The following is a 23,443-nucleotide window of genomic DNA, read 5'->3' as shown; positions in this document are numbered from 1 at the left end:
GATAGATAGATAGATAGATAGATACTAGATAGATAGATAGATAGATAGATAGATAGATAGATAGATAGATAGATAGATAGATAGATAGATAGATAGATACTAGATAGATAGATAGACAGATACTAGATAGACAGATACTAGATAGACAGATACTAGATAGACAGATAGACAGATAGACAGATAGACAGATAGACAGATAGATAGATAGATAGATAGATAGATAGATAGATAGATAGATAGATAGATAGATAGATAGATAGATAGATAGATAGATAGATAGATAGATAGATAGATAGATAGACATATACTAGATAGACATATACTAGATAGACATATACTAGATAGACAGATACTAGATAGATACTAGATAACAGATACTACATAGACAGATACTAGATAGATACTAGATAGACATATACTAGATAGACAGATACTAGATAGATACTAGATAACAGATACTACATAGACAGATACTAGATAGACAGATACTAGATAGATACTAGATAGACATATACTAGATAGATACTAGATAGATACTAGATAGACATATACTAGATAGACAGATACTAGATAGATACTAGATAGACATATACTAGATAGATACTAGATAGATAGATACTAGATAGATAGATACTAGATAGATACTATATAGATACTAGATAGATACTAGATAGATAGATAGATACTAGATAGACAGATACTAGATAGATACTAGATATATAGATACTAGATATATAGATACTAGATAGACAGATACTAGATAGATACTGGATATAGACATACTAGATAGACAGATACTAGATAGACAGATAGATTGTTTTCACCTTGTCAGCCTTAGTTCCTGTTCTCACGCTCTTATTTTGTACTGTTTCCTGTGTTCCGTCACTTTCTGTCCTTCACGCACCTGTTAGCAATTTCTTGATTCTATTTAGTTGAGCCGGCGCGTCTTCCTTTTGTCGGTTTGTTGTCATTGTTTGAGTTGGACTTGCTGGTGCGTCGTTCTGCTGCATAGCGTATATAAATATATTTTTACCTGCATTTGGGTCCTTGTAAAAGTCACAAGCCGGAACGTGACATCATCTACACTATTCACAGGAAGTCACATGTGAAACCCGCCATGTGAAAATCAGCCTTGGACTTGAACCAAGATCATTTGGAATGAGGTTGGTACCAACGTAGATTTGCGTAGTCACACCGGCTGGCATTTGTTACACAGGGACGTTCATGAATTGACTCAAACCTGTTGTTGTTTTTGTTGCTATTTTAATGCTAATGTTTTTTTGCTGTGTTTGTATACATGTGCTATAATATAGCACACAGTGAGAAAATTTGTTGTTGAGTATTTTAATGACCCAGAGACAAATCCATAATAGTTTGCCACCGCGTGAGAATAAAAACATGGAAATATTTAGCTTATTCAGCAGTTCTGGGTCCACAAACAGCACAGTGGTGTACAGTAGAGCCCGTGTGGGTGTGGCAGCCATCAAAGGAACAGCTGAAAGCTCATAATAAACTAGACAGTTAGTATTACATACTAACAGTGAGATTAATTTCCACTTCCACATTCACTTGCACTGACTGATTTAGTCCAGATTAACTGCATCAGCCTTGACATTCACTCCTGTAATATTTGCACATTTTCTTTCAAATTAAAAGTGTGTTTACTTACCACGGTTCAGGACTTTTAGCCATCTCGCTGTTGTTGCTCCTAAGTGTCCCAGAGCCGCTCTCATGGGACTATATTCTAGTCCTCTTCGCGTAGGGATACTCCATACGGGCTGCGGCACAACAACAACAACAACAACCCAATCAAAACATGACTGTTAAATCTGTAAACATGCTTACTTTAGGATACTGTGGTATATAAAAGCCATGGAAAGACAATTTGTAGTAGTGACAGAGCTAAGAGGCTTTCTTCCCACTGTGTTGAGTCAATGTTCAGTCGGTGTTATCCGGCTATCTCATTAGCACACTCACTCGTGTCGGTCCCAATGCGCACCCATAACGGTCCCCTTGAAATAGTTGTCAATTTACGTCAGGACATGTTCCGGGAAACACTTGTTGTTGTAACAACGACAATAGCGACTGTAATGGTGTCCCCCTTCCATCACTATAGCGCCTCCTTCAAAGGCAATGTTCTAAGAATAAAAATGAATTAGCCTGCTAGAGAGTGGAGATGAAGTGAGATGGTTAACTGCCCGCAACTTCCGTTTTGGTCTACATCGCGTCCGGAGGAACCCATGAAACACATTTACTCTGTAAATTTTACACTGTAATAGTTTTAGTAAAGGAAAATATTGATCCTCGTGAAGGCAATTTCATCATCTAAATTGATGTAGATTACATAAATCTTCGGTTTTAGAGTGGAGACGTCATTGTGGTTTCGCTAGCATAGTTAATGGCTACGCATGCGTAGTGGGGTTATCCCAACCACTGCCATATATTGTACTGCTAACCAACTTAAATGTAATATATACAATTTTTGAAAACCTTTTCTTTAATTTTAACATGCAAATAGTATGGCGAGGCAGAGAGAGGAATGACATTGCTCAATTCTCTCTCATTTAAATCTTTAAAACATATAATACAGATCAATTTCCCTTATCAGGACTCTTGATGGCTACATCCGGTTAGCTGCCCGCAACTTCCGTTTTGTTCTACATCGCGTCCGGAGGAACCAATGAAACACATTTACTCTGTAATAGTTTTGATAAAGGAAATATTGATAATATTGAAGGCAATGGCATCATCTAAATTGATGTAGATGACATAAATATTCGGTTTTAGAGTGGAGACGCCATTGTGGTCTCGCTAGCATAGCATACGGGTACGCATGCGCAGTGGGTTAACCCAACCACTGCCATATATTGTATATTTGTTTATCGCGTATCTGCTAATCAACTTAAATGTAATATTTGAAATCTCCATTCCTTTTCTTCTTTAATTTTAACATGCAAATAGTATGGCGACGAAGAGAGAGGAATGACATTGCTCAAATCGTTCTCACTTAAATCTTTAAAACATATAATACAGATCAATTTACCTTATCGGGACTCTTGACGGCGAAATACTTTAATTCATTCAAACATTCTGATTTGACAAACATCTTCTAAAAGATATTACTGTTCTAGTGATGACCGCAGCTGACTTTCTTTGAACAGGAAGTGTCTGGCGCTGGGAATTGTGGGACTTGAAGTCATGACAAGGCTAAAATGCCAGCACACTGCAGTCGACAGATGCGCAAGTTTACTTAACAATGAAATGTTTATGAAATACTACTCTCACAGAGAGACACACTTAAAAGTATCAAATCAATTTAAATATTTTTGAAATATAGTAAACAACGCCGCAAAAACATGCAAGTAAAAAGTGACCCCCCGTGTCAAAGCCTGGATATTTTTACTAACATGTAAAAATAATAATGTAAAAATAATACCACGTACCTTTACCAGTGTATCACGACCCGCTGCTATCTTTCATGTAAATAAATCATAAAGAAATCAGCAAAACATACAGCCTTTAGTTTCCTTGTCTGTCACCTCAACAACCTGCATCTGCCGCATTGAAGAGAGAGAGAGGAGGTGGGATGGGGGGTGGGGGGGCATCTTTGCACAGCCTCCTCTGCAGTGCAAGAAACTAAAAACCTCCTGTAGTTAATCACATGCACGTTAACTCTCTCTAAATGGAGAATCATTTAGAGGTGTGTAGGAACGCCAGGAATGAGATTAATGCTGCTGCAGTCATTTATTCCAACGCAGGACTTTCTTAAAGGGACAGTCACCAGCATGACACAAGCCAATAGGTCACTTGGCCTTTGTAGTTTATATGCAAAATGATAATTAATATACATTAAATGGTCTATCTGTGTCCTAATAATAATAAGGGTAATAATAATGCAACATATTAAAAAAATGCATATTAACAGAGAAGAGTGCAATAAAACCAACACTTCAGCAATAGCGCTAATATTCCAGCAGAGGGAGACAAAACACCATCAATTTCCAGTATGACGCTTCATTGTAGTGGATAATTAATAATAATAATTATTATTATTATTATGTGCTTGTGTCCCTTTTTTCAGGAGCACATTGTAAACAACAGACTATGTCAAAAAACGAAATTGATAAAACCATCAAAAGGTTGGCTCAGGCCATGATGCCAGGTTGTATGTTGAGTTTAAATTAAATACTTTGGAAAGATTGGGCGGGCCGTATTCAAACACTTGGCGGGCCGGATGTCGCCCCCGGGCCGTAGTTTGCCCACTAGATTCTAGTATCTAGTATCTATCCAGTATCCAGTATCTAGTATCCATCTAGTATCCATCCAGTATCTAGTATCCATCCAGTATCTAGTATCCATCCAGTATCCAGTATCCAGTATCCAGTATCTAGTATCCAGTATCTAGTATCCATCCAGTATCTAGTATCCATCCAGTATCTAGTATCCATACAGTATCTAGTATCTATCCAGTATCTAGTATCCAGTATCCATCTAGTATCTAGTATCTAGTATCCATCCAGTATCTAGTATCTATCTAGTATCTAGTATCCATCCAGTATATAGTATCCATCCAGTATCTAGTATCTATCTAGTATCCAGTATCTAGTATCTATCTAGTATCCAGTATCCAGTATCTATCTAGTATCCAGTATCCATCTAGTATCCAGTATCCATCTAGTATCTAGTATCCAGTATCCATCTAGTATCTAGTATCCAGTATCCATCTAGTATCCAGTATCCATCTAGTATCTATCTAGTATCCAGTATCCATCTAGTATCTATCTAGTATCCAGTATCCAGTATCTATCTAGTATCCAGTATCTATCTAGAGTCCAGTATCCAGTATCCAGTATCCAGTATCCAGTATCCAGTATCCAGTATCCAGTATCCAGTATCCAGTATCCAGTATCCAGTATCCAGTATCCAGTATCCAGTATCCGTCTGTCTGTCTGTCTGTCTGTCTGTCTGTCTGTCTGTCTGTCTGTCTGTCTGTCTGTCTGTCTGTCTGTCTGTCTGTCTGTCTGTCTGTCTGTCTGTCTGTCTGTCTGTCTGTCTGTCTGTCTGTCTGTCTGTCTGTCTGTCTGTCTGTCTGTCTGTCTGTCTGTCTGTCTGTCTGTCTGTCTGTCTGTCTGTCTGTCTGTCTGTCTGTCTGTCTGTCTGTCTGTCTGTCTGTCCGTCCGTCCGTCCGTCCGTCTGTCTGTCTGTCTGTCTGTCTGTCTGTCTGTCTGTCTCTCCATCCATCCATCAAAAAATGCTATTTTGGAGGTAAATGTATTTGGCATTTGTGGCGCCCCCTAGGGGCCGGCCTTAAAACGCTTTGGGGGCATGTCCAGTCTTGTGTATGTGAATTATGACTGGAAGTAAAGCATAAGTACCAATAAGTAATTGGTTAAAACGCACAGAGACATTGTGTCATGAAGGAATAAATGATATCAGAGAGTGTAGTTCTCAGCATTCTTCTTCCTTCAGCCATTTTTCAAAGAGAAAAAGGGGTTGGTTTTCCCACAAATAACATTTTTGTATTTATTTGATAAATTCCGCGAGTATACAGTAGGTTCCACTGTAGAACATTAAGGCTTGAAAACAGCGCCACCGTGTGGCAGATTTATTAGTATTTTCTATGTACATGCACTATTACTATTTACTATTAACACGATTGTTGCGTTGATGTGTATTATTTAAAGTCGCTGTCTGTTCCCAGATCAGATTTGACCCAGTTAATGCGGCGTAATTGTTCATCCAACAGTTCTCGGATCAGATTGAAGCGCTCGTGCGGACGCCCCATTTCGGCTCCGCCTTTGATCCGTCGGCTGCTGTAAAGTTTGTCTTCCCTTGTGACTCCGAGGACCGGCTAGCGACACCGCTACACGACGCCTCTCACCGGACCTGTTCGGACGTTTATGTGGACCCGCTTGGTTGTAGCTAGCAGGTAAGACGTTTAGAATGAATTTTGTGAGGCTTTTGTTGTGTTTATGTCAAAAGCGAACCTAAAAAAAACAAACAAACAAAAACGCATCACAAGGCGCTAGCTTAATCACGGCGACAATTTAGCTTAACGTTAGTTTTGCTATGAATTAAAAGTTGGCGTTAAGACGTTTTTGCACTCGTTGTAGCAATTTTTTGTGCTTAAGTGCGGCTTTTGACATCTTATTATGAGTCAAGGTTGCTGTCCTCCATTATGAATGTTTGTAATGTTTGTAACATGGGTCAAATGTATGGGACACTGATGATTTGTCTTAAAAATATTATATTTCTTCCAATAAACACGCCCTTTTAACAACATTTCAGTTTACACTCAGCCTATTTTCCCCATTTAAAAAAAAAAAAAATACTTCCACAAAGTGCTGTGGACCAATAGAATTCAGTGTGTGGGCTTTACTTGGGACTTGTATAGGTCAGTAAAGGCATCATTACAATCTATGTAAATATGCTTTAATTTTGCTTCTATTTCAGCCGCTAGCTACAAGAGGCTCAACAAAATGGTTCGTATGATTCCCATCTCCCTTGCCATCACAGTACAGGTCATATTTTCAACTGCGGTAAGCTTCCGCCTTCTTATTTTGAGTAAAAGTGTAACAAAATGACAATACGATACAGGAATACTAACCGTTCTTTTCTCGCTCTGGCATCAGATTGCCGTGACGGCTGAAGAGGAGAGCAGGGAATGCAGGGAACAGGAGTACAAGGACCAGTTTGGGAATTGTAAACCCTGCAAGCAATGCGATGCAGGACAGGAGCTGTCAAAGGTTGGAAAACATTCCTGTGTGTGTTAAAACATTTAGTATGGTTTATTTAGCACCTACTGGATCCATAAGCAACTTCCGTTACCACCAGAATAAACGTTGCTCCGATTAGTCATGTTGAAGGGAAGAAAAAAAAAAGGTGGAAACGTGCAAAGAATGGCCATCACTGTTTAGAAAAGTCTATCTTATCCAGGCAAACAAGGTTATTAATGACTTCCTCTCATTCATGCGGGAAGAGGCAACAAGCTGTTATTAGCTTTAGTGTCTTTATTCAGTCACACCCACGCTTTTGACATTCTGCGGCTGAATGGCTGCCATTGTTTTTAACCTTCACGGCACCCTCTACTACGCATTGTCTTGGCCGTTTGAAGCTGTGTCTAAGCTTGCAGATAGTTTTTTTTTTTTTTTTTTTTTTTTTTTACGAGCGCTTGTATGAACAAGCCTCTCTCTCTGTAGTGTCAGCTCCGGCTGGCGAGTGAGTCAAGACTTTCGCTGCTTGTGTAGACAGTGATGGAAAGGTGAGTAAACTATTAAAACGTGGACGCAAAGAAATACAAAACGGTAAAAACCCGGGATTGCAAACGAATCAATTCACTGAGGGGTTAATGCGAAGACACAGAGGCTTCTCTGGTTGTGAGATCGTCTCCCACGATGCACTGGTTTGGAGCGGTCAAAGGTATAGGCCAGGGGTCTCAAACACGCGGCCCGCGGGCCAAATGTGGCCCGCAGGACACTAGTTTGAAAAATTATTACGTTTGATTCATGTTCATGTTAAAGGTTAAATAACTGTTAATAGTTATCCTCCCTATCCGTGTGGAAGTGGTAAGTTTTTGGCTATTTAAGTTGAAAGGAAATAACTTGGAGGCTACCGTTTAGGTGGCTAGCTCTCTAGTTTGCGAGTTAGCATGTGTCTCAAGACCCTGCAGTTGCGCAATATGTTGTAAATTTAAAAAAAGTATAAATGTGACTATAGTCGTGTTTTGTCATGTCGACAGGGTCTAATAATGCTTTGTTCATTTTAATCTGAAAAAAATCATTTGTCTACCCACCAACTATATGTGCTTTCTTAAGTTTTTATTATTATTATTATATTTATTTATTACTGATTGATTGATTGTCTTTATTCTTGATTTGTTCATTTATTTTTCATCTTATTGTTCTTATTATCTCGTTATTAGAGCCCTGTAGACATGACAAAACACGACTGTAGTCACATTTATACTCTTTTTATTTACAACATATTGCGCAACTGCAGGGTCTTGAGACACATGCTAACTCGCAAACTAGAGAGCTAGCCACCTAAACGGTAGCCTTCAAGTTATTTCCTTTAAACTTAAATAGCCAAAAACTTACCACTTCCACACGGATAGGGAGGATAACTATTAACAGTCTTGAGACACATGCTAACTCGCAAACTAGCGAGCTAGCCACCTAAACGGTAGCCTTCAAGTTATTTCCTTTCAACTTAAATAGCCAAAACCTTACCACTTCCACACGGATAGGGAGGATAACTATTAACAGTTATTTAACCTTTACCATGAACATGAATCAAACGTAATAATTTTTTCTGGGTACATGATACCATACAGCATCCATATCAAACTTGCGCTAACATTAAACTTTCATATCAAGGCGGGGGCCTCAAACTAGTGTCCTGCGGGCCACATTTGGCCCGCGGGCCGCGTGTTTCAGACCCCTGCTGTAGGACAAACACTCAAGGCTGAACATACAATGCAATGTAAATTATGGGCTTTCTAACAATTACTCTTAAATAATGCCTTATAATGATTTTTGGACAATTATTAGTCATGTATGCATGTACCAACCATAAATACTTAATGTAAAATGTAATAGCTTCCAATGCGGTTAGACAGACTGCACGTCACCTTAAAGAGCTGGTAAAAATAAAGCTGACATCTGTTGCACACATGCATCCTTTAGTGTGACTGTGCTTTGTAGTACCAGGCTTTAGCAGACTCGCTGGTCCTGGAGCTTAACAGGCATGAATGCTGCCAGCACCCCGGGGTCCTCCCGGTTAATAATTGGCTGCCTCATTCCCCGTGTGAAGGTAAGCAGGATGCCGGATCACAACAAAGAACACCCGGGCGCTGCCCCGAGAGAGAGAGAGAGAGAGAGAGAAAGTAATAATATTCAGACGTGACTGCTTGAGAGGGAGGCAGAATTTTGGATTCCCTGTGTGCAGCTGCCATAGAGATCCCAAAGGAATGTGCCCCAGTTAGCAATGGAAGTTTGCCTCTGGAAGCTTGCACGGAGGCGGCCTGACAAACATCATTGGATCCCTGCGCATAAACTGTAGCAAAAAGAGCAGGCGACATCCTTTACACACTTTTGGTTTTTGTCTCGGACATATTTTATTCTTTTTTATTGAGTTAAAATAATCTTTTTTTGTGTTATATGCCAAGGGAGTGGATTGCCTTCTAGTGGAGGCTGGAAAAGCGCTCGATTCCAAAAAAAAGCACTACTACTTTGATGCGTCTACATCTTGTAGTATGTATGGAGACTCTAACATGTCCTCTATCAGGGAAAGAGTCTTTGAATATTGTCGTCAGGCTGGGAAAAGAAAAAGGAGGTTCAGTCCGATACTGTTCCAAACATTGTGTTGAGAATGGCTTCATTACCAGATCAAATGACCCATCTCTCCCTTGTGGTTCCTCGCTAATCTCCCAAATATGGTACTCAGTATTTCATTGTATGGTCATATCACCTCGTACTTCGGTACGTGACAACAACAATTACATTTTTTTTTTTAAACAAAAAAAAAACTTAAACTACATTAGGAAAGCAGGAAGTGAACAAATGGAACAGTTACATTTTTGCCATGGGATAAAAAGCTGCACAGTACAGAACATATGCATGAAGTAAAAAATAAAATAAAAAAAAATAATGGAAAAAAACAAACTACATTAGGAAAGCAGGAAGTGAACAAATGTAACAGTTACATTTTTGCCATGGCATAAAAAGCTGCACAGTAAAGAACATATGCATAAAGTAAAAAAAAAAAATGAAAAAAATTTAAACTACATTAGGAAAGCAGGAAGTGAACAAATGTAACAGTTACATTTTTGACATGGGATAAAAAGCTGCACAGTAAAGAACATATGCATAAAGTAAAAAAATAATGAGGAAAAAAAACTTAAACTACATTAGGAAAGCAGGAAGTGAACAAATGTAACAGTTACATTTTTGACATGGGATAAAAAGCTGCACAGTAAAGAACATATGCATAAAGTAAAAAAATAATGAGGAAAAAAAACTTAAACTACATTAGGAAAGCAGGAAGTGAACAAATGGAACAGTTACATTTTTGCCATGGGATAAAAAGCTGCACAGAAGGAAACATATGCATAAAGTAAAAAAAATAATAAAATAAAAATAAAAAAATAATGAAAAAAAACTTAAACTACATTAGGAAAGCAGGAAGTGAACAAATGTAAGTTACATTTTTGACATGGGATAAAAAGCTGCACAGTAAAGAACATATGCATAAAGTAAAAAAATAATGAGGAAAAAAAACTTAAACTACATTAGGAAAGCAGGAAGTGAACAAATGGAACAGTTACATTTTTGCCATGGGATAAAAAGCTGCACAGTAAAAAACATATGCATAAAGTAAAAAAAAAAAAAATAATGAAAAAATAACTTAAACTACATTAGGAAAGCAGGAAGTGAACAAAGGTAACAGTTACATTTTTGACATGGGATAAAAAGCTGCACAGTAAAGAACATATGCATAAAGTAAAAAAAATAATTGAAAAAAATGAAAAAAAAACTTAAACTACATTAGGATAGCAGAAAGTGAACAAATGTAACAGTTAGATTTTTGACATGGGATAAAAAGCTGCACAGTAAAGAACATATGCATAAAGTAAAAAAAAATAAAAATAATGAAAAAAAAAACTTAAACTGCATTAGGAAAGCAGGAAGTGAACAAATGTAACAGTTACATTTTTGACATGTTATAAAAAGCTGCACAGTAAAGAACATATGCATAAAGTAAAAAAAAATAAAATAAAAAAAAATAATGAAAAAAAACTTAAACTACATTAGGAAAGCAGGAAGTGAACAAATGTAACAGTAACACTCAATTAATAGCTGGACTTTATTATGCGTTTGTGTCGCTGGCCCCGTCCCATACTGTCATTCAGTGCCCCCACAATGGGGCCTCAACGTGGCATTGAGCCACAAAGTGAGGAAACCAGTGCTGTGTTGAGCTCCTCTGCATCCCATTCCCAGTCAAGTTGTCCTCCTTTTGTCTTTCCAAGTCTTGTCACTCATCAAGCAGCTTTTCTTTTCTTCCAATGCCGGCCAGCGAGGAGGCCTTAGAAGGAGAGATCATAACAGCTGCAATAGTCAAGCTGGTTCCCCTCAGGCCAGGCTTGACCCAAGCGGTCATGTGTTTGCCTCCGGATGACTGAATTCCGACTCCTCGGTGCCATCGCCGTGTCACATCTTTGCATCGAAAATCCTTTTTAATTTCTCGCCAGTCTGCTTTCCCACCCCCCCTCCCCATACCAAAGACTCCTGTGCCCACATTCCTGCAGGACCGCATGCCCGGGCAGTGAAATGGGACCCGGGTGAAGAGAGAAGGGAAGAGCTGTTTGAAGATGACCTTGACTTTAATGATATATGAGCAGCGCTTTCCCCGTGTGTGTGTTGTCAAAGCTGGACAACAGAAGGACAGCTGTCAGTATGTAGTGTATGATATCAGCCTCCTGACTTGTGTGGCTGCCATTAACTAACTCATTCAAAAGACTCCACTTTTATATGCAGGATCTAAAGCAGGGGTCTCAAACTCAATTTACCTGGGGGCCACTGGAGCTAGGGTCTGGGTGAGGCTGGGCCGCATCAGGTTAAAAACTAAATAAATAAAATAAAATAAAAAAAAATATATATATATATAAAGAAAAAAATAAATAAAAATAAAAATATAATAAACACATTAATACATATTAATTATATTAAATATTAATAAATATATAAATAATATAATAGTCTTCAATGCTTCTGCTATAGCCTCCACTTTTTCAGTGCTCTGATAAAACATTACATTATAATATTATTATTTTTTATTTATTATTAAATAAATGTATTCATTTTTTATTTTATTTTATGTTTTTAATTTTTTGTCACGTACCAAAGTACGAGGTGATATGACCATACAATGACATACCGGGTACCATCATACTTTAAAAGTATGTTTGTGTAGCTTTTAGTGAAAAACCAACCGACACATGGCAAAAATGGAACTGTTACATTTGTTCACTTCCTGCTTTCCTAATGTAGTTTAAGTTTTTTTTCATTATTATTATTTTTTAATTTATTTTTTACTTTATGCATATGTTCTTTACTGTGCAGCTTTTTATCCCATGGCAAAAATGTAACTTACATTTGTTCACTTCCTGCTTTCCTAATGTAGTTTAAGGGTTTTTTTCCATTATTTTTTATTTTTATTTTATTTTTTACTTTATGCATATGTTCCTTACTGTGCAGCTTTTTATCCCATGGCAAAAATGTAACTGTTACCTTTTGTTCACTTCCTGCTTTCCTAATGTAGTTAAAATTTTTGTCATTATTTTTTTATTTTTTATTTTTTAAATAAATGTTTAATGTTAATTTTTATTTTTCGACACAAAATAAGATGGAAAAATAAATAAGCAAATAAAAAAAACAAGTGAAACAAATTAACAAATATTTTTTTATTTATTATTAAATTATTAAATAAATGTTTAATGTTAATTTTTATTTTTCAACACAAAATAAGATGGAAAAATAAATAAGCAAATCAAAAAACAAATTAAACTTTCATATCAAGGCGGGGGCCTCAAACTAGCGTCCCGCGGGCCGCGAGTTTGAGACCCCTGATCTCAAGCAAGGTCATAAGATAAGATAAGATAAGATATGTCTATTCGTCCCTCAGTGGGTAGATTTGCATTGCACAGCAGCAAGAGTACAGAATCAGTTAAGCAGTACAAGACAAAAAGTAAATAAGTCATGTTGCCAGTTTGTATGTTAAAAGTTGAAATACGGGCCGGATTCAAACGCTTGGTGGGCCGCATTTGGCCCCCGGGCCGTAGTTTGCCCACCCCTGCTGTAGTCTGTGTTGAGATGAGCACGTCCTCCAAAGACGCTTGAGCATAATACACAGAAAAGGTGTATTCGCACTCCATATATGTACATCCCATAATGTAAACACCCTTCTTTTTCAAGTGTTTCCTTTGCTTGCTGGCCTCTCAATCAAGCAGGACACCCAGTGGGTCCCCGCCTGAAGGGCGAGCCACACAAACACGGAGCAATAACGTGCTATAATACAACAGTGGGTGTCCCTCAGGGTCTTTATCATTCAAATGTGCCGCCTTTCTGCCTGCTCTTTCAGTTTAGAGAGTCAGATTATTTATCGCCAGTGTAAGATGGACTCTCCATTGTTCTCTGAACCCACGAGCCGAGATCAATCTCGGTAGTCACACACACGTTCAAGCCCTCTTATTCTCCCGCCGCACCAAAGCAGCCCACTTTTCTTACCCGCTTCTTTTAATCCCTCCAGGAATGTGGCTTTGGTCACGGAGAAGATGCCCGGTGTGTGCCGTGTCGGAGCAGTCGCTTCAAGGAAGACCGGAGCCTCCAGAAGTGTAAGCCGTGTCTGGACTGCGGACTCATCAAGCGCTTCCAGAAGAGCAACTGTTCCGCGACCAGCAATGCCGTGTGTGGCGAGTGCCTGCCCGGGTAGGAGGACAAACACGCCATGTTTCTTTAAAATACTTTACGTAGTATGTATATGTTCCGTTACTGATGGAAGTTTGGATCTTATACCTAATTTATACAAAAATATACCACAGAACATTATAAACCAGGGGTCTCAAACTCAATTTACTTGGGGGCCACTGGAGTTCGGGTCTGGGTGAGACTGGGCCGCATCAGGTTTTCCAAAAAAAAAACAAAAAAAACGCATTTATTAAATACTAAATTTTTTTTTAAACTTCGCTTTGGTTCCAATTTTCTACAATAAAAGCTCTGATAAAACATTCCACTGTTCTCAAATATCTTAATTTTTATTTTTCTACACAAAATAAGATGAAAAATAAATAAACCAAGAATAAAGAAAATCAATCAATCAGTAATAAATCAATATAATAATAATAATAAAACAGCAAATAATAAAAACTTAAGAAAGCACATATAGTTGGTGGGTAGACAAATGATTTTTTTCAGATTAAAATGTAGACATGTAGACAAAAAGATTTTTTTCACAATAAAAAAAAAGTAAAATGTAGACATGACAAAACACGACTATAGTCACATTTATACTCTTTTTATTTACAACATATTGCGCAACTGCAGTGTCTTGAGACACATGCTAACTCGCAAACTAGAGAGCTAGCCACCTAAACGGTAGCCTTCAAGTTATTTCCTTTCAACTTAAATAGCCAAAAACTCACCACTTCCACACGGATAGGGAGGATAACTATTAAGAGTTATTTAACCTTTAACATGAACATGAATCAAACGTAATCATTTTTTCTGGGTACATGATACCATACAGCATCCATATTAAACTTTAACATTAAACTTTCATATCAAGGCGGGGGCCTCAAACTAGTGTCCTGCGGGCCACATTTGGCCCGCGGGCCGCGTGTTTGAGACCCCTGTTATGTGTGTCCCTAATCTTAATTCCACCTTTAGACTACGCCGCGTGCCACAAATGTCCCCCACTTGGGACACACCTGACACATTCAACAACTTTGTTTGTCAACAACAGATTCTACAGGAAGACAAAACTAAGTGGCTTCAAAGACATGGAGTGCATCCCCTGTGGAGACCCGCCGCCTCTGTATGAGCCTCACTGTAAGTATCTTGCATTTGTTATCTTAGCCAAAACCCTCAGGGTTGGACTCAACTACTTTCTATTACTATACCTGCCCGATAAAAAAAGGATGCAATCGAGTCAAGCAGGACTCATGGAGCTCCTCGATAATTGTATCAGGTTTGCACGTAAAACGTAAAAAAAGAGGGGAGTTTTTTTTTTATACTTTATTTTTATTTATTTATTTTTAACCCTCCTGTAACACACGCTTGTGTGTTACATAAATGGAGGTGGTTCTGGGACATTTTGCAACTACTTTTGTGGGGAAAAATTGTGATTCTGCTTTGCAAAATTGATGTTTGCCTTCTTCGTCTGATGTTTGTGTCTGATGGTCCAGCTAAGCAGCTAACCATTGGTGATACCGGAGGAAGGCCTGTGAAACAAAACCACCATTGTCTGAGGACATAGCTGGCAGTTAGCTCCTCCAGAGAATCTCGGTGGAGCTTTCCCAAATGTTTGAAACCCTCTCCGTTCGAGTGTTATCTCGGGGAGGGTGATGAAAAGCGAAAGGCTAGATTATTCTAATAGCCTCATCGGCCCGAAGCAACGTTGCAGCTGTGCAAGGGAGGCAGTCGCCCTTTGGCGTGAACTGTAAATCTTAAAGCAGCCATTTTCTTTCTCCTTGCTTTCCCCCCAGTGACTTTTTTTAGGCCAAGTAAAAACAAGATTGTGTTTTATGGACTTCCTTAAGCCTCTAATGGGTTTCATCTGCTGGAGTTTTTCACTGTCACGGTAGAGCAGAGCATACAAACGCATACATTTACTTGTCAGACCAGCTTGCATCCAACTGCGGTCATAAAAATGCAATATGTTTTAAAACAACTCGTATTTTTCCAGGGAGTAGGTCCCAGCATTTTATTGTGAAATACGACAAAAAAACCCAAACTAAATTCAGCTTCTGTTTGACCTCTTGAGAAAAACTATAATCCACCCTGACCCATAATCTGAACAATCCATCTCGGAAAATCCATCCATGCACAGAATCAACCATGCTGATGTAACTTCAAAGCTTTATCTGGACACGCTTGGTTGTAGCTAGCAGGTAAGACGTTTAGAAGGAAAAGAAAATACTTTGGTGAGATCTTATTTGAACTTATTTGAACAAATATTCACAAAAACCCCAACAATTTCATAATTGTTAACTTCCCATCGCTAACATGAAGTTCTTCCTCGATAGCAGAGACCGAATCAACAGAGCTTCTGCTATTTGCCGCCAAACAGTACGCTCCAATTTACCTCAATGGAAGACTCGTTGAATCGATCCGTTCTTTCCACGGTTTCGTTTTAAGTATTTACATCAAGGGTACTCAAAGTGACACACGTTCGACATTATTAGCATCTTGTAAAAATAAAATGAATGCCCTTTTTTCGGCCCTTTGTTTGAGTTTATAGATTATAGTTATTATAGTTTATAGATTCCTATAGAGCAGCTACACACAATAACCAGCACACGGAGCTTTATGGATCTTCCAGAATCTGCACCTACCCTGAGGACTCTAAGTGAGTTTCGAATAGAGGATAAGGGAATCTTAAAGAACCAAATCATAAAAATGAGAACCAGATTGTTTATTATTATTATTATTATTATTATTATTATTATTATTATGTGCTTGTGTCCATTTTTTCAGGAGCATTTGTAAACAACAGACCACATCAAATAACGAAATTGATCAAGCCATGATGCCAGGTTGTATGTTGACTTTAAATGAAATACTTTGGAAAGAACAGGCGGGCCATATTCAAACACTTGGCGGGCCGGATGTGGCCCCCGGGCCGTAGTTTGCCAAACCCCTGCACTAGCCAGTATCTTTTTCAAATGTGGTGCTTTTAATATGCAGCCATGTGTGTCGGATGCAGAATCCGATCCGGAAGTAGAGACTGGACAGTCCGAACTTACTCCCCAACTGACATAATCCTAAATTCCGGACTCTGAGGAATTGACTCCTTGTGGAAGTGAGAGCTGTGCGGTCTTATTTTGCTCAGAGGGATGTGATTTAAGTGTTTGGCACGAATCAAAGCTGCAGGTGGGAGGTGGAGGTGGGGGGTCGGGGGGGGGGTCCATATGAAAGACTGTGGTTTACTGGCCTGCTTTATGTGGAGATACCATCAGCAGGTGAGCGCTCTTCAATGGGCCGCTGTTTATTTGCTGCAGCTGCTTGGCTTCTGATAACAGAAGCGCCTTTTGTGCCCCCGAGAGCAGATGATGTTCCTCTTGGAGGGGTTGCATTTACCCTGGACAATAGCCACTTCAAACACATTTGGCAAATTGAGGCCGATGATGCTTGTCCCGAGAGGATGTCTTGATGTTGATTATTACGGAATAATACATTTTATACTACTTTGTTTTGTATGGAATTAAATGTACTTTTCGTCTTTTAATCAGTTCTGAATGATTTTTATGGGAAACATAAAAATACCCTCATCCCCTATGTGGCTGAATAACCAAACCACCCAAGGTTCAAGCACTGTTTACATTGCATAACAAAGAATGTGTGGCTTATGTGCTCTCTTTGAAGACTTCCTCTACAGTACATTCTGTTTTATCGGCCTCGGCTTCAGTCATTCCTAATTTATTGACCTTTCCCGTGTGGGAATACTTAATGTTTACATTGCATTTCAGGAGGAATTCTTTAATGAAAAGATCAATTCCTGGAAACGTATTGTTCTCTCGCCCCTTCTGTCTACCGTCTGTCTCTCAGTTCAGCTGGTTCTCTTTGGTGTATGAGGAGTGCAGTTCTAGACTTCTAGACTCTAATGCGCCCTTAGATAACTTCTATTGTGAACAGGCGCAACATAAATACAATTCCTATGTGATAGTTTTTTTCCACATAAGAAAAAAGAAGCTATGCAGAATTCATAAACAGCATGTTCTTTCATACAAGTTCATATATTACATGCGGAGTTCCCCAGGGGTCAATACTGGGACCACAACTATTCAACTTGTACATCACAAAAACTTAAGCTGGTATTATTTGCGGATGATACCACTGCTTTTTGTTCCAGAAGGGGTACAGACGAAATCATTAGAAAGGTCAGAGAAGAATTGGTCACACCAAAAAGATGCTTTGATGATAATAGATTGTCCTTGAACCTAAATAAAACTAAAATCATGCTGTTTGCTAACAGCAGAAAGGACACGCACCAGCAAATACAAATAGTCTCTCTAAGGTCTTAAGTGGGTTTTGAAGGGAGAATAAGGGAGTCTTAAAGAACCAAATCATAGAATGAGAACCAGATTGTTTATTCCTGACAACAATACCTCATTCCGACGTCCGGGCTTATCTGCAGTCCCTGTATACCTACAAGTAAGCGGGTGTTATTACAGCACAGCTGCAAAAAAAGCACCCTTCCTTTCCCTGCCCGGCCTTTTATACACCCAAGGCTGGAGTCCTGGACCAATCAGCTTTTGCCACTGACCGATCGACCAATGAACTGTGTTGTGTTTTGTATGCAGGCAGTGGGCGAGTGAACCTGGTGCCGCTGCCCTCGGCGGTGACGAGTCCTCGCGATATAGCACTGGCAGCGGTCATCTGCAGCGCCTTAGCTACGGTGCTGTTGGCCCTACTGGTGCTGAGCGTCATCTACTGCAAGAGGCAGCTGCTGGAGAAGAAGTACAGTGGTCAGTCACAGGATTATTGCGCTAAAACACAGTACCTGTAGTGTGGGAACTACACTATTTGCAAAAAAGTACTCACTGTTCTTTTCCTCGGCAGCGTCCCTGAGGAGCCAAGACTGTCCCTACAGTGGCAACGAGCTGTCCTGCCTGGACCAACGATGGCTCCATGACTTCCCCCAGAGACCTTGCTGCCAGGGTCACCTGGGCCTTGGACACCCCTGCGGTATGCTAATCACACATTGCTAGTGTTTGACTCCAGCGTGTCCTCATCAACTTCACGTTTGTGTGTGCTCCTCAGGCTCAGTCCATCTGATCCCATCCTTGTGTAGTGAAGACAGTCTGGACCACGCACCGTTTGGCTCTCACGCCAGCCTCGGCGACAGGTGAAGCACCAATACACCTCATGCGGAGAAGGAACCAACCACATCCGCTTAAACTGATTAAATCAAATTATTATTGGTAATGGTAATGGTTTTATTTCATTTGAACATGCATCAGATTCCAATTGAGTGCATCCCATAATCAGTTCCCAGTTCCACATGTCCAAAAGGAGTAGGAAGAAGCAAAGCTTATTAAATCCTACCCCTCCATCTGGTACTTTTACAATCACTAACTGTTACATTTGTTCACTTCCTGCTTTCATAATATAATTCAACTTTTTTTTATTAAATTAAATTAATATTTTTTTATTTATTTTTTAATGGATTTTTGCAGCATAATTCTTCATCAATAATAATAGTATTTTTAATTATTTTTGTTGTATTTCATATTATTATTATTATTTACAGTAGTATTATGTTATTTGTAATAATAGTCATAACACTAATCATTGTAATAAAAAGGTAATTGCTTGTATCATTATTGTCAATTATAATGGAAATAAAAATATGGAAAATACATGTAAAAAATAACAGATGAACAAAAACATTTATTTTAAATAATAATATAATTGATAGTAATAAATATGCAAAGCAACAGGTTTTATTTTTATTTTTAACCATTCCATAGTTTGATTCCACATACTGAAATGCTATGGCTAGCATAACGTAGTCCTAGCATAGAAGTGTTTCAAATGTACTTCTTCCCTGAGATCATATTTCTCCTCTCTTGTAGAGAAGTATTGGATGACATTTTTAGCTAATTGCTTATTTTTAGCCTTATGTATTATTTTACCTGTTTGAAGATGAACTATATCAGCAAGTTGAAGTATTTGTGATTTTAGAAATAAGGAGTTAGTATGTTCTCTGTAGGCGGCATTATGAATTATCCTTACTGACCTTTTTTGCAGTACATTTTAGTACATTTTACTTTGTTCAATATTGAAATATTTCAAGTGAAGAATGCTGTGGTTGGCGAACCCCATTCATGCACATAGTAACTCCTGCCTTGTTCCACACTAACCAGAAATATGGAGCGTCATGACCAACTGGTGCCGCTGCAGTCAAGAGGACATCCGGCATCGGCAGAAGACATCTCGGAGGCTTTCAGGCCGGAACCGGAACATGACGAGGCAGAGGAGGGAGAGAAGCAGCAAGCGTGCACGCAAGAGGGTGAGGTGACCTTCAGTTGACATTGACAAGAGCAAAACGTTCTGCTCGGAGGAGTGTGATTTATGGATGCATGGAGTTTTGGAGCTTCTCCAGCCTTTTGACGTTTGACATGAGTTGCCTCTGAGCAAAGTGCAGAATGATTTAATTGACGGCAATCGTGCCAAATTTGAATGATGTGCCCTTTCTCCGTAAACACATCAAAGTTAAGAATAACTTAAGAGTTTTTCAGATTAAACTAAATAAACAGTCCAAAATGGCATGGAACCATCCACGTTCTGAGAATCATGGCGGTGCCCTCAATCTGTTCTGCTTTAATTGACCAGGAAGTAGCCTGCTAACAAATTACCCCTGAAGGTAATTTGCTAGCTAAAGATAAAAGCTACAGACAAAATATACTTATACTCGCACCCACACAAAAAAACGTGGAAACATCGAGTACGCATATGACGGTGTATAAAAGGCCAGGCAGGGAAAGGAAGGGTGCGTTTTTTTGCAGCTGCGCTGTAATAAGACCCACTTACTTGTAGGCATACAGGGACTGCAGCTAAACCCGGATGTCTGTATTAGGTATTGTTGTCAGGAATAAACAATCTAGTTCTCATTTTTATGATTTTGGTTCTTTAAGATTCCATTATCGTCTATTCGAAACCCACTTAGAGTCCTCAGGGGGAGGATTTCTACACCCCTCAGCTCTTCAGTACTGTATTTGAGGTTCATACTGAAATTTCACGCAACTTTTTGCATGTACAGTAAACCTGGGATATATCGGATTCAATTGTTCCCGCTGGTTTTGTCCGATATAAGCGAAATCCGTTATATGCGTATACCGGAAAATGTCCGTTTTACGCATATATGGGATTTATATCCGGTATATGCGTAAATGGGATTTTATCCGTTATAAAAAGGCACTTCCTTGACTATGTTTCCAATGTACCTGGACGCGCAGGCAACGCTGCAAACGCTGCAAATGACGTCGTATAGCGGCCTGTCACCATTCGGCCAATCGGAGCGCCACGATGCGGCCATCCGATATATGCCAGGGAAATTTCATGGAAATGCATTGGAACGGGACTGGAGATTTTGTCCGAAATAGGCGAAATCCGTTATAAAAAATCCGATATATGCAATGAATTTTTATTGGAAATGCATTACAGAAAAATCGGTTCTTTTTTTATCTGTCCGTTGTGAGCGAATTTCCGATATATCCGAGTCCGATATATCCGAGGTTTACTGTACCTCAGATTAACACCCAACAGTACTGGCAAAGTGATATTCAGATCCGGAATTACTTCACGTTCAGAGTAAGAAACAAATAGAAGTCATTGAGCTCACCAGGAAAACAGAAAAAGCTCTAACGCAGGGGTCTCAAACTCGTGGCCCGCGGGCCAAATGTGGCCCGCGAGACGCTAGTTTGAGGCCCCCCACCTTGATACCAAAGTTTAGTGTTGAAATGACAGCTTAAAGCTTATTAAATCCTACCCCTCCATCTGGTACTTTTACAATCAGTAACTGTTACATTTGTTCACTTCCTGCTTTCATAATATAGTTTTATTTTATTTTTTTATTTTATTTTTTGTCACGTACCGAAATACAGTAAACCTCGGATATATCGGATTCAATTGTTCCCACTGGTTTTGTCCGATATAAGCGAAATCCGTTATAAAAAACTCCGATATATGCAATGAATTTTTATTGGAAATGCATTACAGAAAAATCGCTTCTTTTTTATCTGTCCGTTGTGAGCGAATTTCCGAGTCCGATATATCCGAGGTTTACTGTAGTGTATATGGTGATTACAACGTTGCCATAGCAACACCGCCCCGCTTTAAAAGTGACACAAGTGCGTCTCACTAAAAGCACGAAGAGCAGCTGGTAAAGAGAAAGAAGAGATGACGCCGAGTCTTTGATGTATGTGAGGCGAGCTCAGCTATGTTACTAATCAGGCCTGTTGGCCCCTCCTCTTCCTGCTCGCGCTCCAGGATGACATGTTGGCTCGGGCTCCTGGACGACGCCGCAGCGACCAGATCCCCTTTCACGCACCCTGCCTCCCTTTAACACTCCCTCCAGCGTCGTTGCTTTGAAATGCCCGCCTGACCCTTGGAGAACCTCTCGTCGAAACGCGTCCAAACAAAGCACGCAAACAAAAAACATGGCCGAAGCGACACGCCGACGACATGCAAAATGTGAACTCTCTGGCCCAGCAAGGTGAAAGTGAATGAAGTTCAAACATGGAGGACGACACCGACTTGACCACATCTGCTGGTGGATCGAGACGAAAGACAATCTGAATACGACGCATAAAAGACCAGGAAGAATGTTCAAGTGTCTTGTAGATAATGTAAAATAGTAAAGTAACTGCATATTTTTCTAACGCTTTTCTGCCACTTGTACCGTTGATGGTATCGACATCAACGCAGACTGCACACCGATGTTAATAAACCACTTTCAACAATGGCGACGACTCGCTTTCTCGCTTTGTAATTAGGCTACTGGACGATATAAAAATGACTTTTATCACATCTTTAAAATCCTAAACTGCGACTGTTTTTAAGAAATATCACACAAATATCAAATGTTTCGCACCTTAAGTAACCGCTCAAGGCCGGTCGAGAATCGTGCCGGGCTTAGTCGGGGGGGGGGGGGTCAGATGTCACAGGAAGTAGCAGGAGCTGCTCACGACTGTGTGAATGTGCTAAGACTGAGAGCTAAGAGCTTTAGTCTGACCTGGCATTGTGCGCTAACATCACAAGAAGGTTGCTCAGGGACACTCAGTGAGGTTTCTAAAACGGGTCATTTATGTACTGAAGGTATTTGCTTAATTTTGCTAGCTAAAGCTAAAACAATAAAATATAATAAAATATAAAATATAGCTAAAACAAACGCATAGTCTCACAAATACAGACAAAAGAAAGGTAAAGGAAGGGTGCATTTTGCAGCTGCGCTGTAATAAGACACGCTTACTTGTAGGCATGCAGGCACTGCAGATAAGCCCGGACGTCTGTATTAGGTTTTGTTGTCAGGAATAACGTGACAACTGACAGTTAAGGTGGATGCCCCTGCAAACAAAGGAAAAAGACGCCTTGATGCCCCTGCAAACAAAGGAAAAAGACGCCTGATGCACCTGCGAACAAAGGAAAAGATGCCTCGATGCCCCTGCGAACAAAGGAAAAAGATGCCTTGATGCCCCTGCGAACAAAGGAAAAAGATGCCTTGATGCCCCTGTGAACAAAGGAAAAAGACGCCTGATGCCCCTGCGAACAAAGGAAAAAGATGCCTCGATGCCCCTGCGAACAAAGGAAAAGATGCCTTGATGCCCCTGCGAACAAAGGAAAAGATGCCCCTGAAAACAAAGGAAAAAGACGCCTTGATGCCCTGCGAACAAATGCGAACAAAGGAAAAAGATGCCTTGATGCCCCTGCGAACAAAGGAAAAAGATGCCTCGATGCCCCTGCGAACAAAGGAAAAAGACGCATTGATGCCCCTGTGAACAAAGGAAAAAGACGCATTGATGCCCCTGCGAACAAAGGAAAAACATACCTTGATGCCCCTGCGAACAAAGGAAAAACATACCTTGATGCCCCTGCGAACAAAGGAAAAACATACCTTGATGCCCTTGCGAACAAAGGAAAAGATGCATTGATGCCCCTGCGAACAA

General features: G+C 39.6%; 2 protein-coding genes across 11 annotated transcripts in view; one reads left to right on the top strand and one right to left on the bottom strand.

Annotated features, from left to right (window-relative positions):
- The window catches only part of sacs (sacsin molecular chaperone), a 28,336-nt gene extending 24,587 nt beyond the window's left edge, over positions 1-3,749 (bottom strand). For 2 of the 6 annotated variants that reach the window (XM_058079283.1, XM_058079288.1), the window contains exons 1-2: positions 1,978-2,784; positions 1,670-1,778 (exon numbers count right to left, since the gene is read on the bottom strand). In XM_058079283.1, the coding sequence (XP_057935266.1) occupies positions 1,670-1,692 (23 nt within the window). In that variant the 5' untranslated portion in view covers positions 1,693-1,778; positions 1,978-2,784. Of the gene's footprint in view, positions 1-1,669; positions 1,781-1,977; positions 2,785-3,043; positions 3,170-3,443 lie in introns of those variants that run through there. The other 4 variants (XM_058079284.1, XM_058079285.1, XM_058079287.1 and 1 more) reach the window with 4 other exon arrangements.
- LOC131134241 (tumor necrosis factor receptor superfamily member 19-like) lies at positions 941-22,232 on the top strand. Of its 5 annotated transcripts, XM_058079294.1 has the most exons (11): positions 942-1,163; positions 5,759-5,929; positions 6,454-6,539; positions 6,633-6,746; positions 13,306-13,484; positions 14,518-14,603; positions 18,077-18,241; positions 18,336-18,461; positions 18,537-18,621; positions 19,643-19,788; positions 21,768-22,232. In XM_058079294.1, the coding sequence occupies exons 3-11, from the start codon at positions 6,480-6,482 to the stop codon at positions 21,770-21,772; spliced, it is 966 nt and encodes a 321-aa protein (XP_057935277.1). In that variant the 5' UTR covers positions 942-1,163; positions 5,759-5,929; positions 6,454-6,479; the 3' UTR covers positions 21,773-22,232. The 5 variants fall into 5 exon arrangements, with proteins under 5 accessions (XP_057935275.1, XP_057935273.1, XP_057935274.1 ...); XM_058079292.1 differs by lacking the exon at positions 21,768-22,232 and having other exon boundaries at positions 941-1,163; positions 5,846-5,929; positions 19,643-21,395; XM_058079290.1 differs by lacking the exon at positions 21,768-22,232 and having other exon boundaries at positions 941-1,163; positions 19,643-21,394.
- Positions 22,233-23,443: the final 1,211 nt, after the last annotated feature.

This window comes from Doryrhamphus excisus, chromosome 8, assembly GCF_030265055.1.
Source record: "Doryrhamphus excisus isolate RoL2022-K1 chromosome 8, RoL_Dexc_1.0, whole genome shotgun sequence".
Lineage (NCBI taxonomy): Eukaryota > Metazoa > Chordata > Actinopteri > Syngnathiformes > Syngnathidae > Doryrhamphus > Doryrhamphus excisus.
The sequence above is the reverse complement of the archived record's forward strand: the minus strand, read 5'-3'. Positions and strand labels throughout refer to the sequence as shown.

What these genes read in the sequence shown, in the direction of transcription:
- LOC131134241 (XM_058079293.1), top strand. Translation starts at nt 6,480, where the DNA reads ATGGTTCGTATGATTCCCATCTCCCTTGCCATCACAGTACAGGTCATA. An exon ending in GCTGGAGAAGAAGTACAGTG is followed by an intron (nt 18,242 to 18,335) that starts GTCAGTCACAGG and finishes TTTCCTCGGCAG; the next exon opens with CGTCCCTGAGGAGCCAAGAC. An exon ending in GGGCCTTGGACACCCCTGCG is followed by an intron (nt 18,462 to 18,536) that starts GTATGCTAATCA and finishes TGTGCTCCTCAG; the next exon opens with GCTCAGTCCATCTGATCCCA.